We start from the raw sequence: 14,938 nt of genomic DNA, 5'->3' as shown, positions 1-14,938 counted from the left end.
ACCAGGACTATCTACATTGACCGTTTTTGAACGAACTCTTTTAACTCATCACATATGCTGCTGCTTCTGTTTATTATCTATCCTGTTACTTGTATGTACATATCTACCTCACTTACCTCGTAACCCTGCACATATTTTATGTATTCAATATTTTATCAGGGAATAATACTGGGACCAAGGTCTCTTTTACAGATGAGCCCGGAATTACATACATTACAGAAAATACACACATCAGAATATAAATACAAAATGCATGCAGAAAGAGCGTTGATTGAAGACCTTTGGCCTAGAGGCAGCAAAACATCACATTTAAGAACATTTTGAAGATTGTTTCACAGATAAGGTACAAAAAACCTCAAAGCTGATTTACCTAACTCATTAGAGACCAAAGGAATTCCCAGAGTTAGCCATCCTTGAGCTCGGGTGTGATAACTCATATGTATAAAGTTTAGTAATGATGTTACAATGGGACTTTTTTGTAAAAAGGCTTTATAAATGAAAACATATCAATGTGTCAACATATGTGACATCAAAGAGGGCCAACCAACTTTCTGGTAGAGAATGCAGAGTACTAAAATTGTCACCCGTAATAAAGCGCAGTGTGCTAGGATAAACTGCATCTAATGCTTTAATGAAGTGGCAGCTACGTTCTTATTGATGATGTGGCCATAGTCTAGGACTGATAGGAACTTTGACTGAATAACCTGCGTTCAACTATTAAGCGAGAGGCAGGACCAGGTTCCCACATACTTTTGGTCATGTAGTTTATTTTACTGGTTTGTGACTCACTGACACTGCCCCCGGTTAGAGAGGAATAAAGCAGCCCAAGAGTTAACACACAGGAACTTTAATCACACACAGGAGAAGATGAACATGGGTATGTACATGGGTATGGTTCTGTAAAGGTACAGAAACAGAGAGACAATGAATGTACACATGGAATGCAATGAACAGAGTAGGAATGAATGTATGCATATCAATTGGCCCACAACAGTGAATAAAAATAGAACAGAACTGCAATAGCACAATAGGTAAGGACTGTATCTAATAACCAGGTATTAAATAATTGCACAATAATAACAACAGCACTTAATGTAAACAGATGACATAATACCCTACAATGTGGATATACAAATGGGCAACATAAATAGTAGCGGTGTGTGGGTAAAATATGTGGCTGTCCATGGTTCTGATTTCTGTGTGCGTGTGTGGATACGTCCATGCGCTTTCATCCAAGGAGAGAAACATGTTGACTCACCCTACATGTAGAGAAACACCAAAGCCATCCTCCTCTCTTTCATGTTGATGAAACGGTCAGTACACGCTTTTATTTGTTGTTGTCCTAGGCTACCTGCCTAAAATGCTTGTTCTGCACGTTAACACTAGAAGTTTATTACTTAAAATGGATCAATTGAAGGTGTGGGTTCACAGCTCCAATCCAGATGTTTTGGTCATTACTGAGACGTGGTTAAGGAAGAGTGTTTGAAAACTGACGGTAACCTTTCTGGTTATAACCTTTTTCGGCAAGACAGATCTTCCAAAGGTGGGGGAGTGGCAATCTTTACCAAGGATCACTTTCAGTGCTCGGTTTGTCTCCAACAAGTCTGTCCCCAAACAATTTGATTTGCTGGTTTTAAGCATTAAACTTTCAAATAGCTCTTTGTTGACTGTTGCTGGGTGCTATCATCCTCCATCAGCACCGGCCTGTACCCTACCTGCCCTAAGCTCTCTCCTGGCCACTTACACTAAGTCTGAATTTGTCCTGCTAGGTGACCTAAACTGGGACATGCTTTAACCACCTGACCAAGTCCTAAATCAATGGGACCCCCTAAATCTTTCTCAGATGATCACCAATCCCACAAGGTATGACTCCAAACGCCCAGAAAAGGCTACTCTCCTCAATGTTATCCTCACAAATAATCCTGATAGGTATCAGTCTGGTGTTTTCTGTAATGACCTTAGTGATCACTGTTTTACAGCCTGTGTTCGTAATGGTTGCTCAGTGAAATGACCTGTCCTGATTTGTCATAGACGCTTGCTAAACAATTTTAATGAGCAAGCCTTCCTTCATGAACTGGCCTCTGTAAAATGGTATAGAATGAGCTTGATCCTCTCTGTTGAAGATGCTTGGACCTTCTTTTCAGTGGTATTGTTAACAATCACGCCCCAATAAAGAACATTTGAATTAAAACAAGTTCAGTCCCTGGTTTGACCTTGATCTTGCAGAGTTACTCCACCTCAAGAATTGCATTTGGCGAAAGACTTGGCACACGAATCCTCAGGCTGACTGGCTCTTGTTCAGGCAAATGAGAAATAAGTGTGTTCAGGCTACCCGGAAGGCCAAAGTTAGTTACTTTAAGGAGCAGTTCCCTCTCTGAGGGTTTAACCCCAAGAAGTTCTGCGAAACGATTAAAGACCTTGAGAATAAACCCTCCTCCTCACAGCTGCCCATGTCCCTCAATGTTGATGATGTGGTTGTTACTGACACGAAGCACATGGCTGGGCTCTTTAATCACCACTTCATTAAGTCAGGATTCCTACTTGACTCAGGAATGCCTCCTTGCCCGTCCAACATTTCCTAATCTCCCATCCCTTCTAATGCAACTATCCCCAATGCCTCTCCCTCTTTTTCCCCTGCCCCGCTACAAAGTTTCTCCCTGCAGGCAGTCACTGAATCCGAGGTGCTAAAGGAGCTCCTTAAACTTGGTCCGAAAGAACCATCTGGGTCAGATAGTTTAGACCCTTTCTTCTTTAAGGTTGCTCCCCCTTTCATCGCCAAGCCTATCTCCAACCTTTTAACCTGTCTCTCCTTTCTGGGGAGGTCCCCATTGCTTGGAAGGCAGCCACGGTTTGTCCTTTATTTAAAGGGGGAGATCCAAACTGTTATAGGCCTATTTCTATTTATCAAAAGTGTTGGAAAAACTTGTCAATAATCAACTGACTGGCTTTCTTGATGTCTATAGTTTTCAATCTGGTTTCCGCTCAGGTTATGGACGTGTCACTGCAACCTTAAAGGTCCTTAATGATGTCACCATTGCCCTTGAATCTAAGCAATATTGTGCTGCTATTTTAGTTGACTTGGCCAAAGCTTTTAATACGGTAGACCATTCCATTCTTGTGAGCTGGCTAAGGAGTATTGGTGTCTCTGAGGGGTCTTTGGCCTGGTTTGTTAACTACCACTCTCAAAGAATGCAGTGTATAAAGTCAGAAAAACTGCTGTCTCAGCCACTGCCTGTCACCAAGGGAGTACCCCAAGGCTCGATCCTAGGCCCACGCTCTTCTCAATCTACATCAACAACATAGCTCAGGCAGTAGGAAGCTCTCTCATCCATTTGTATGCAGATGATGCAGTATTAGAGTCAGCTGGCCCCTCCCCAAATGTTGTGTTAAATGCTCTACAACAAAGCTTTCTCAGTGTAAAACAAGTTTTCTCTACCCTTAACCTTGTTCTGAACACCTCCAAAGCAAAGGTCATGTGGTTTGGTAAGAAGAATGCCCCTCTTCCCATAGGTGCTATTACTACCTCTGAGGGTTTAGAGCTTGAGGTTTAGTTTAGAGCCCTTATACAAGTACTTGAGAGTATGGCTAGAACGTACACTGCCCTTCTCTCAGCACATATCAAAGCTGCAGGCTAAAGTTAAATCTAGACTTGGTTTCCTCTATCGTAATCATTCCTCTTTCACCCCAGCTGCCAAACTAACCCTGATTCAGATGACCATCCTACCCATGCTAGATTACGGAGACATATTTATAGAACGGCAAGTAAGGGTGGTCTCGAGCGGCTAGATGTTCTTTACCATTCAGCCATCATATTTGCCCCCAATGCTCCTTATAGGACACATCACTGCACTCTATACTCCTCTGTAAACTGGTCATCTCTGTATACCCGTCGCAAGACCCACTGGTTGATGCTTAAATATAAAACCCTTTCAGGCTTCACTCCCCCCATCTGAGATATCTATTACAGTCCTCATCCTCCACATACAACACCCGTTCTGCCAGTCACAGTCTGTTAAAAGTCCCCAAAGCACACACATCCCTGGATCGCTGCTCTTTTCAGTTTGTTGCAGCTAGCAACTGGAACGAGCTGCAACAAACACTCAAACTGGACAGTTTTATCTCAATTTCTTAATTCAAAGACTTAATCATGGACACTCTTACTGAGTTGTGGCTGCTTTGGGTGATGTATTGTTATCTCTGTGCCATGTTTTCTGCTACAATGTTGTGTAGCTACCATGTTGTTGTTATGTTGTGTTGCTGCCATGCTATGTTGTCTTAGGTCTCTCTTTATGTAGTGTTGTCTCGTTATGTTGTGTTGCTAGCATGATGCGTTGTCATGTGTTGCTGCCTTGCTATGTTGTTGTCTCCGGTCTCTCTTTATGAAGTGTTGTCTTGTCTCTTGTTGTGATGTGTTTTGTCCTTTGTTTATATTGTATTTTTATTGTATTTTTAATCCCAGGCCCCGTCCCACAGAAGGCCTTTAGCCTTTTGGTAGACCGTCATTGTAAATAAGAATTTGTTCTTAACTGACTTGCCTAGTTAAATAAAGGTAAAAATATATATATATATAAATATCTGGCAACGGTGCCGGTTCCGAAGAGACAACCCCTTACATAATGCTAAGAAGACTGTATATTCTGTTCAACACGGGAAAAATGGGCCTCCTGCACACCATATCCAGCGATGTCCACGGTGCTGCAACCCCCGGCACTCGAAAGCAGAAGACAAATCCATGCGCTGGGTTGCGGCCCCACCTGATGCTGAGCAGCATCTTACAGGTGGAGGAGAGAGGACATAGGGTCCATGTTGCACCGTCGTCAGGCTGGGGGTTCCCATAGTCTCCAGAGAGAAGGTATAATCCAAATGGTAGTCGTCCATTGGACACCCCGGAACCATACTCCACTGGACCGCAGGTGGGCAGTGCGGAAAGTACCCTGTGTAGTCTCTGTGGGCCACCATATTGTAATGTTGTCAGCAAAAGTCACAAATCCGGCGAGGCAAAGGACCATGAAAGAGAGTGACCCAGCTCTACATATTTACTGGTTTGAAACTCACTGACACCACCCCTGGTTAGAGGGGAATAAAGCAGGAATTTTAATCACACATAATAACTTTAATCACACACAGGAGAAGATGAACATGGGTATGTACATGGGTATGGTTCTGTAAAGGTACAGAAACAGAGAGACAATGAATGTACACATGGAATGCAATGAATGGAGCAGGATGAATGTATGCATATCAAATGAGGGACGAGAGTAAATAAAAATGGAACCGAACTGCAATAGCACAATAGGTAAGGACTGTATCTAATAACCAGGTATTATAACCAGTTATTATTATTATTATGTTATTAATAGTACAATAATAACAGCAGAGTTAATATTAACATATTACCTAATACCAGACAAATGGGCTCATTCAGGTAAAACTAATGGGTTAATGATTCAGCAACAGGGGGCAGAGAGCTCCAGAAAAAATTAATCAGGCATACCAGCCCCAGTGGATTTTTTAAAACATTAATCTTAAGCAAGGCATCTAGCACATCACAGATAGTAAATTGTTGAAATGAAAACAAAGACTCACTTTTAGTTGACGGGTTAACCATCGAGTCAGCTAGAGACTGGCAGAGGTAAGAGCAGTTGATTGACTGACCAGGGTCAATCACTGTTTTTCTCAATTTAAAAGCCTGCCGAGATAAAATGATTAAAGTATCACCTATCCTATTCTTCTGTTATGATGCCAGTGTCAGACAGAACTTACTTAGGCAAGGAAGAGGAATTTGTGCACTTTAGTCCATTTACTGTTTTCAGAAAATGTAGAAGGATCATCAGTTTGAGCTTAAAAAGTAGCTTGATTTAACTTTCTTACTTGAGATAATTGAGTGCTTATACGTTTTGTTCTATGAGATATCAGTCAGTTAACGCGACCTTTATGAATTAAGAAGCCTTTGGGTGTCGTTTTTAAATGTTTTATTACATACACCGTAAATGCTTCAAAATTCACAAAAGTGATGTTAGCCGATGACGATTATCTTGTAGAACAAAACTTATAAGATCTCCTAAGCCTGTGTTTACCACAGCCCTTATTTTGGCATTCACCCAAAAAACCTACAAAAACGCCATTCATTTTCCCATAGGCTTTGCTCAACACACCATGCTGGAATTAGTGCCTACAAAAAGACGCCATTACTATTGCTCTCTGTAGCAGGCTCCTCAGAAAAATCACTTTGTTGGCAGTGAGACTCAGGAAATCCTGTTTGAGTTGGGATTTGATAGTCCTGATGATATGCTGATCTACCCTGGTGTCTATGTTGCAGGTTTTTGCCTGCCCTTCACATTTAGTGAGATGACTGAACAAACAAACATGGATCTCATCTCGGCATAAAAACATATATATTGTTGTTCCTTCACCATGTGTGAGTGTATACACATACAGCAGCTGAGATACTTTTTAAAATATATTTATTTGGAAATGTTTACAGTGTATTGGAAAAAGACAAGTTCCTCTTCGCAAACAGATAGAAATACTACTGAAGATCAACAGCAACTATCAAACGTTACAATAAAGAGAGAGTGAGATAGAAAGAAGAGTCACATTAGCACTGCAGTAAGTGATAGTCTGTGTGGGTCAGGGAGTATTTGTGTCTCTGAGCCCAGCCTGGGAGCCTCTCATGTGGGGACAGACACCAGCCCTGCAGGGCCCTGGCCCAGGGAGTGTCCAGCCACACTGCTCTCCAGGGGCTTGAAGCCCAGCTCCTCCATAGGGATCCCAAAGGCCTGCAGCTTGGCCTCATAGGTTCTCAGCAGGTCATTATGGGCCTGCCCATCAGACAGAGATGTTAACATTTTTATTGAGAGTAACAGTATATTGACAGACGCTATTATCACTTTTGCCTATAAAGATGAGAATGTATTGATTTTGGATTGGTTAGTTATTCTATTACATAGTTATAATCCTGTTGTTTTCCGCTTAATGTACAAAACTAAATAGGGTTCAGACACAAAAGGCATTGTATTCAGCCAACATCCTCACCTTACAAACCCGCGCCAACTCATACTGCAAGTCTTTGATCGCAATGTTCTTGGAGTCCAAAACTTCCTGCAAGGAAAAAACAAATAGAGTTGTTTGGCTGCAGAATAGTCTGCCGTACGCTTCCTCCAGTAACTACACTCACAGGCAAGGTTTGCAATTTGATGTGGTTGAAGCCACTTGATAATCAGCTTCTAGGACAGTAGAGTAGAGAAACCTGATAGCAAGGACTTAGCAACAGCAAACATAGTCGCACGATGGAACGAATATCACATTTTTCTGTTAAGAACACCTCTCTGTTTTAATCTTGAATGGCAACTTGGCTTGTATCCAGTATCCACCACAAAGCAGGTCTGATGAGGTGTGGTGCTAGTTGTTTTCACAACTCTACTGTTAGCTCAACACAAGAGAGTAGGGTACTAGTGTAGCTTCTTTGGTATGATGGAGCTGTGTAGTCTTGTGTAGTCAGGGTGGTTAGGGCTGAACCAGGATGTGGTCATGAAGCTAGGGTTAGGATTGTGGTTGAGAGTTAGGGCTGAACCAGGATGTGGTCATGAAGCTAGGGTTAGGATTGTGGTTGAGAGTTAGGGCTGAACCAGGATGTGGTCATGAAGCTAGGGTTAGGGTTGTGGTTGAGAGTTAGGGCTGAACCAGGATGTGGTCATGAAGCTAGGGTTAGGGTTGTGGTTGAGAGTTAGGGCTGAACCAGGATGTGGTCATGAAGCTAGGGTTAGGGTTGTGGTTGAGAGTTAGGGCTGAACCAGGATGTGGACATGAAGCTAGGGTTAGGTATCCCAGGGAGGGTAGCATACCTCCAGTTTGCGTGTGACCACGCCGAGGGCGGTGTGGTCCAAGTTGGAGGCAGACAGCACCTCGTTGAGCTGAGCCTCCTTCTTCTCCAGGGTGTTGGTCAGAGCCCCCAGTTTCCTCTCCAACAGGAGGTTCTTAAAGCCACTCTTCTGCTGCACTTCCTGGATGGCCTGGGTGAACTTCTTATACAGGTCATCACGCTCCACCTGGACCTGCACCACACAGACAAAAGGATTGGCTCAGCTCAGTTAGAAACACAGATCAGTTAAGCATGGATCAATTTGACAGAATTACATTTGATTCAATTCTGTTCCCTTTTTGGGGTGTGTGAGTGCATAACAGAGGGACAGTCCTTCAATAGTAGCCATTATAAGGGTGAACAGTTTCCAGTTACTAGGAGGTTTTTAGTCAACCTAATAAACAGTCTGTGTTGTTAGTTTGTGCTGTGGTCTCATAAAAAGACCCATACACAGGGTAAAAGGGCAGAAGGACTCATCCTTGAACTCCTCTGTAATCACCTCAAAAGGAAACAATGGTCCAAAAACTCATTTTTTTTATTAGATTGGAACACAGATTTCAGTGTAGACGCCTTTTCAGTTCTAATGTTTAATAACTGGCACTGTGGTCATGAGAGTTTCTCAGATTCTTCTCTGTCCCACATTTGAAAAGGCTAAACACTATGTTGTTTGACATGGGTCCTCAGATCCTCAAAAGGTTCTACATCTGCACCATCGAGAGCATCCTGACTGGTTGCATCACTGCCTGGTACGGCAACTGCTCGGCCTCCGACCGCGAGGCACTACAGATGGTAGTGCGTACGGCCCAGTGCATCACTGGGACCAAGCTTCCTGTCATCCAGGACCTCTATACCAGGCAGTGTCAGAGGAAGGCCCTAAAAATGGTCAAAGACCAGCCACCTTAGTCATAGACTGTTCTCTCTGCTACCGCAGGGCAAGCAGTACCAGAGCGCCAAGTTGAGGTCCAAGAGGCTTCTTAACAGCTTCTACCCCCAAGCCATAAGACTCCTGAACAGCTAATCAAAGGGCTACCCAGACCCCTCTTTTACGCTGCTACTACTCAGTTTATTATCTATGCAGAGTCACTTTAACTCTTTAACTCAGTCACTTTAACCTACATGTAGATATTACCTCAATTACCTCAACCGGTGCGCCCACACATTAACTCTGTACCGGTACCCCCTGTATATAGCCTCGCTTGTTATTTTACTGCTGCTGTTTAATTATTTGTTACTTTTATTTTCTACTTATCTATTTTTTACTTAACTAGTTTTTTTCTTAACTTCTTAAAGCATTGTTGGTTAGGGGCTCGTAAGTAAGCATTTCACTGTAAGGTGTTGTATTTGGCGCATGTGACAAATAACATTTGGTTTGATTCAATCAAGTGACAACAATTTATGCAACATGTGAGGACAAAAGCCTTTGTCATAACAAACCAGAGTTTGTGTGTGTGTGTGTGTAATGGTAGCTTCTCACCTTACTAAACCTCTGTTCCAGCACTTCGTGTTCCCACTTCAGGTCTTTCATCTCCTTGCCTGCGACCTTCAGATGTGCTTTGGCCCCCTGTCAAGACAGGCACCATCACTCCTGTTTACTTTCACCAAGTACCCTACTACATTTCTATTCACTCTCAGATACACCCAACACAAACCATTCATCATAGAACATTTGAGATCATTTTACTTTTTCATGTTGCTATATGAATATTTTTTATGCATATCTGTCATACTGCTTCATTGTTGCTTTTTGCCTGAAATCTTCTGTATAATTACCATATAACCAGATATCATGTATTCTATTCTGTGTTTGTGTGTGTGTAACCCACCGCCAGTGAGGTCTTGTCCTTCTCGTAGTTGGCCAGTTGTTTCTGCAGCTCGGTCACCTCCTCCTTGGCCCTCTGCAGGGGCTCCGTCAGGCGCTTGTTCTGCAGCAGCACCTCTGCCATGTCCTTCTCCAGACGCTCCTCCTTCCTCTTCATCTCCTCCATTTGTTCCTGACAGACACACACAGGCCATGTAAACAACTGGTTACTAGCTTGTATTGGATTGATGTGTCAGTGTAACAAACAGTTTGCCCTCCAGGGCTCTAAACCCTGGCCACTGTCAGTCAGGGACACCACACAGTGAACCCTTCTGCTAAAGATCAGGACCTATCAGCAATCATACACCTCTATGTTATCGTCTTGTAATACACAAGTGAGTTGATGAGGCCTAGGTTAGGTTTGACGATACTGTACGTTGAGGAATTTCTAATCCTCAGTCAGTTGATTGGGCCTAGGTTATTGTTATTGAGCAGAACAAATACCTTGGTCATTAGCTGATATTGTTGTATTATTGCTAACCTTGAGTGAGTTGATGAGGGCCAGGTTGTTGAGGGTGATGTCATTGTAGTAGTTCTTGATGTCGCTGAAAGCCTTCTCGTGGTTCTTCATCAGCGTGTTGATCTGGCTGTTCTTCCTCTCCTCGATCTCGTGGATCTCTGTCTTCCTCCTCAGGTCCTGCTCCTGACGCAGCATCTGCATCTTCTTCTCATACTTGGCCTCAATTTCTACTCAGCAGGTCAGTCAAATGGCAATAGACAGAGAGAGATGGCTATGGTTCATATTTTGGGTATATGTACGCATGTGAGTACAGTTTAACGGCAACACAGGCACAGCTATAATCACCTCGCACTTGTCTCTCAAAGTCATTTCTCGTTTTGGTAATTTCCTGGTCGTTTTTCTGTTGAAACAGAAATTGAAAGAATTGACAATCAATGCAATGTCACTATAGACTTGTGAGGAAAGCAAATGTGATAAAAAAGGCAGAACATTGATCTGGGTGGTGAGAAGCTCATATTGACAGAGAGAGCGAGGACGCCATGCACCAGTTTGAGGCCCTTGACGAGGTTCTCGTTGGAGAGCTCCTGCTCCTTAATGTCCACTTTGAGGGTACGCATGCCCTTGCAGAGCTCGTTCTCCAGCTCGGCGTGCTCTTTCTGCATCAGCTTGTTAGAGACCACGCCCTCTCCCTTCAGCTCTGAGATGCTGTTCTGGTGCTCATACAGCAGATGCTTCACTTTCTGCTTGTACACCTGAGGAACAGAACAGTAACAGTGAGAACCCTGATAACTACTTTAATGTGGTTAAACACTGTTTGTGTGTTTGCTACTGTATGTGTGTGTGTTATACCTTGATCTCTACTTGGTGGCGCTCCTCAGCCTCTTCCATCTCCCGGTCTCTGTTCCTCAGGTCTGCCTTCCTCTCGTCCAGATGTCTCTTGGTGATCTCCCAGAAGGTGTGGATCTTGTCCCTCTCCAGCTGGAAGTAGTTCCTCTCCTCCCTCTCCCTGTCCAGCTCCTCCCGCAGCCGCACAATGTGCTCCTCCAGCTGACACAGAGAGCATCATCATGTAGATTCAGATAAATATATGCTATGCAGCATAACCCATGGATTGTCAAGCAAATGGTTTATTTGATACACTCTATCGACAGGACAGAACAGCAGCCTCTGTAAGACGCAGGGTGGGGGCCTATGCATATATGTAAACAATAGCTGGTGCACGATATCTAAGGAAGTCTCAAGGTTTTGCTCGCCTGAGGTAGAGTTTCTAATGATAAGCTGTAGACCACACTATCTACCTAGAGAGTTTTCATCTGTATTTTTCGTAGCTGTCTACATACCTTCACAGACCAATGCTGGCACTAAAACCGGACTCAATGAGCTGTATTCCGCCATAAGCAAACAGGAAAACGCTGATCCACAGGCGGCACTCCTAGTGGACCGGGGACTTTAATGCAGGGAAACTTAAATCAGTTTTACCTAATTTCTATCAGCATGTTAAACGTGCAACCAGAGGGAACAAAATTCTAGACCACCTTTACTCCACACACAGAAACGCGTACAAAGTTCTCCATCGCCCTCCATTTGGCAAATCTGGCTATAACTCTATCCTCCTGATTCCTGCTTACAAGCCAAAATTAAAGCAGGAAGCACCAGTGACTGTCTATAAAAAGTGGTCAAATGAAGCAGATGCTAAACTACAGGACTGTTTTGCTAGCACAGGCTGGAATATGTTCCAGGATTCTTCAGATGGCATTGAGGAGTACACCACATCAGTCACTGGCTTTATCAATAAGTGCATCGAGGACGTCGTCCCCACAGTGACTGTACATACATACCCCAACCAGAAGCCATGGATTACAAGCAACATTCACACTGAGCTAAAGGGTAGAGCTACCACTTTCAAGGAGCGGGACTCTAACCCAGAAGCTTATAAGAAATCCCGCTATGCCCTCCGATTAACCATCAAACAGGCAAAGCGTCAATGCAGGACTAAGATCAAATCGTACTACACCAGCTCCAACACTCGTTGGATGTGGCAGAGCTTGCAAACTATTACAGACTACAAAGGGAAGCACAGCCGCGAACTGCCCAGTGACACAAGCCTACCAGACAATCTAAATCACTTGTATGCTCGCTTTGAGGCAAGTAACACTGAAACATCCATGAGAGTATCAGCTGTTTTGGATGACTGTGTGATCACGTTCTCCGCAGCTGATGTGAGTAAGACCTTTAAACAGGTCAACATACACAAGGCCGCAGGGCCAGACTGATTTCCAGGACGTGTACTAAGAGCATGCACTGATCAACTGGCAAGTATCTTCACTGACATTTTCAACCTCTCTCTGTCTGAGTCTGTAATACCAACATGTTTCAAGCAGACCACCATAATCCCTGTGCCCAAGAACACTAAGGTAACTAGCCTAAATGACTACCAACCTGTAGCACTCACGTCTGTAGTCATGAAAGGCTTTGAAAGGTTGGTCATGGCTCACATCAACACCATCATCCCAGAAACCCTAGACCCACTCCAATTTGCAAACTGCACCAACTGATCCACAGATCATGCAATCTCTATTGCACTCCACACTGTCCTTTCCCACCTGGACAAAAGGAACACCTATGTGAGAATGCTATTCATTGACTACAGCTCATCGTTCAACACCATAGTGCCCTCAAAGCTCATCACTAAGCTAAGGATCCTGGGACTAAACACCTCAGTCTGCAACTGGATCCTGGACTTCCTGACGGGCCGCCCCCAGGTGGTAAGGGTCGGTAACAACACATCCACCACGCTGATCCTCAACACAGGGGCCACTCAGTGGTGCGTGCTCAGTTCCCTCCTGTACTTCCTGTTCACTCACGACTGCACGGCCAGGCACGACTCCAACACCATCATTAAGTTTGCTGATGACAACAGTGGTAGGCCTGATCACCGACAATGATGAGACAGCCTATAGGAAGGAGGTCGAGACCTGACCGTGTGGTGCAAGGACAGTAACCTCTCCCTCAACGTGATCAAAGGAGATGATTGTGGACTACAGGAAAAGGAGGACTGAGCACGCCCCCATTCTTATCGACGGAGCTGTAGTGGAGTAGGTTGAGACTTCAAGTTCCTTGGCGTCCACATCACTAACTAACATGGTCCAAGCACACCACGACAGTCGCGAAGGGGGCACGACAAAACCTATTCCACCTCAGGAGACTGAAAAGATATGTCATGGGTCCTCAGATCATCAAAACGTTTTACAGCTGCACCATCGAGAACATCCCCACGGGTTGCTTCACTGCCTGGTATGGCAACTGCTCTGCACAAGGCACTACAGAGGGTAGTGCGTACTGCCCAGTACATCACCGGGGCCAAGCTTCCTGCCATCCAGGACCTCTACACCGGTGTCAGAGGAAGGCCCTAAAAATTGTCAGACTCCAGCCCCGCTAGCCATAGACTGTTCTCACTGCTACCGGTACTGGAGCAACAAATCTAGGTCCAAGAGGCTTCTAAACAGCTTCTACCCCCAAGCCATAAGACCCCATAACAGCTAATCAAATGGCTACCCAGACTATTTGCATTGCCCCCCCCCCCCCCCCCCCTACGATGCTGCTACTTTCTGTTATTATCTATGCATAGTCACTTTAATAACTCTACCTACATGTACATACTACCTCAATTACCTCGACACCGGTGCCCCCGCACATTGACTCTGTACGGGTACCCTCTGTATATAGCTCCGCTATTGTTATTTACTGCTGCTCTTTAATCGTTTGTTAGTTATTCTTATCTTTTATCTTTTTTTTCTTAAACTGCATTGTTGGTTAAGAGCTTGTAAGTAAGCGTTTCACTGTAAGGTCTACAACTGTTGTATTCGGCGCATGTGACAAATAATATTGATTTGCTATAGTTGCTCAGTAGCTAGTACATTACTTGTTTGCACCGTGTATGTTTGCACAGTTAGCTATCACTGACCTAGTAATGGAGCATCAGAGTGTAGCTAATGTGTAGAGGTGCATGAAATAACACCTACCTGCTCCTTCGACATCTCCTCCGTGGAAAGGCCATCTACTACTGTGGGCGTCTTCCCTTTGGCAGACTTGGCTGCGGCCTTCTTTTTGGGTGGCTGTAATGCAACGAAATCTAAAAATGTTACTTCTAACTACCGAGCTAGATAAAAGGTAGCGGTTTAACTCCTAGCTAGCTAACGTTACATCGATTCGCCCAGTTCAAAAATTAAACGCCCACCTTTGTTTTTCCTCAGATGTTTCGTGCCTTTGTTTGCTGAAATACATACTTTTTCAATAAAACTTAATCATATACAATCACCGACTGGTCTCGGCTCCACTCCGCGGTGAAGTTAATTCTAGACTTCCTTTACCATTGCGTTGAGTTTAGTCCGTTTACGTTAGCTAGCTATACTGCAGACATGTATTCGTGTATTCATGAAGCTAGATGAACATTACAGTACTAGTAGCTAGCTAACGTTAGTTAGCTAAACGCTAACGTTACCACACTGCAGTGAATCTAACTATAACGCTTTTTATATTGTTGAAAAGACAATACACGTACTTACCATTCTGAAATACTGCTACCACGCACAGATATAGCTGAAAAGGGACTATCTTTGAAAAAGTAAACAGCTAGCACGCTGCCTACCCATCTGTGATAGCTCGAACTACAACAACGTGTCGTCATGGCAACGTTGATGAATATCTCGCGAGACTGCTCTGTAACATAACTTTTCGTTTGGGCACTTTTGTAATTTCT

The 14,938-nt window shown here is 43.9% G+C and overlaps 1 protein-coding gene across 1 annotated transcript; it reads right to left on the bottom strand.

Annotated features, from left to right (window-relative positions):
* Nucleotides 1-6,447: 6,447 nt before the first annotated feature.
* Nucleotides 6,448-14,895, bottom strand: gas8 (growth arrest-specific 8). The gene is made up of 11 exons (XM_021607473.2): nt 14,745-14,895; nt 14,202-14,294; nt 11,029-11,226; nt 10,725-10,931; nt 10,525-10,579; nt 10,201-10,406; nt 9,685-9,852; nt 9,336-9,422; nt 7,845-8,054; nt 7,036-7,101; nt 6,448-6,821 (listed from the first exon to the last, which is right to left on the bottom strand). Exons 1-11 carry the CDS (start codon nt 14,745-14,747, stop codon nt 6,672-6,674), a joined length of 1,443 nt encoding a protein of 480 aa, XP_021463148.1. The 5' UTR covers nt 14,748-14,895; the 3' UTR covers nt 6,448-6,671.
* Nucleotides 14,896-14,938: the final 43 nt, after the last annotated feature.

The sequence above is a fragment of the Oncorhynchus mykiss genome, chromosome 6 (genome assembly GCF_013265735.2).
Source record: "Oncorhynchus mykiss isolate Arlee chromosome 6, USDA_OmykA_1.1, whole genome shotgun sequence".
Lineage (NCBI taxonomy): Eukaryota > Metazoa > Chordata > Actinopteri > Salmoniformes > Salmonidae > Oncorhynchus > Oncorhynchus mykiss.
The sequence above is the reverse complement of the archived record's forward strand: the minus strand, read 5'-3'. Positions and strand labels throughout refer to the sequence as shown.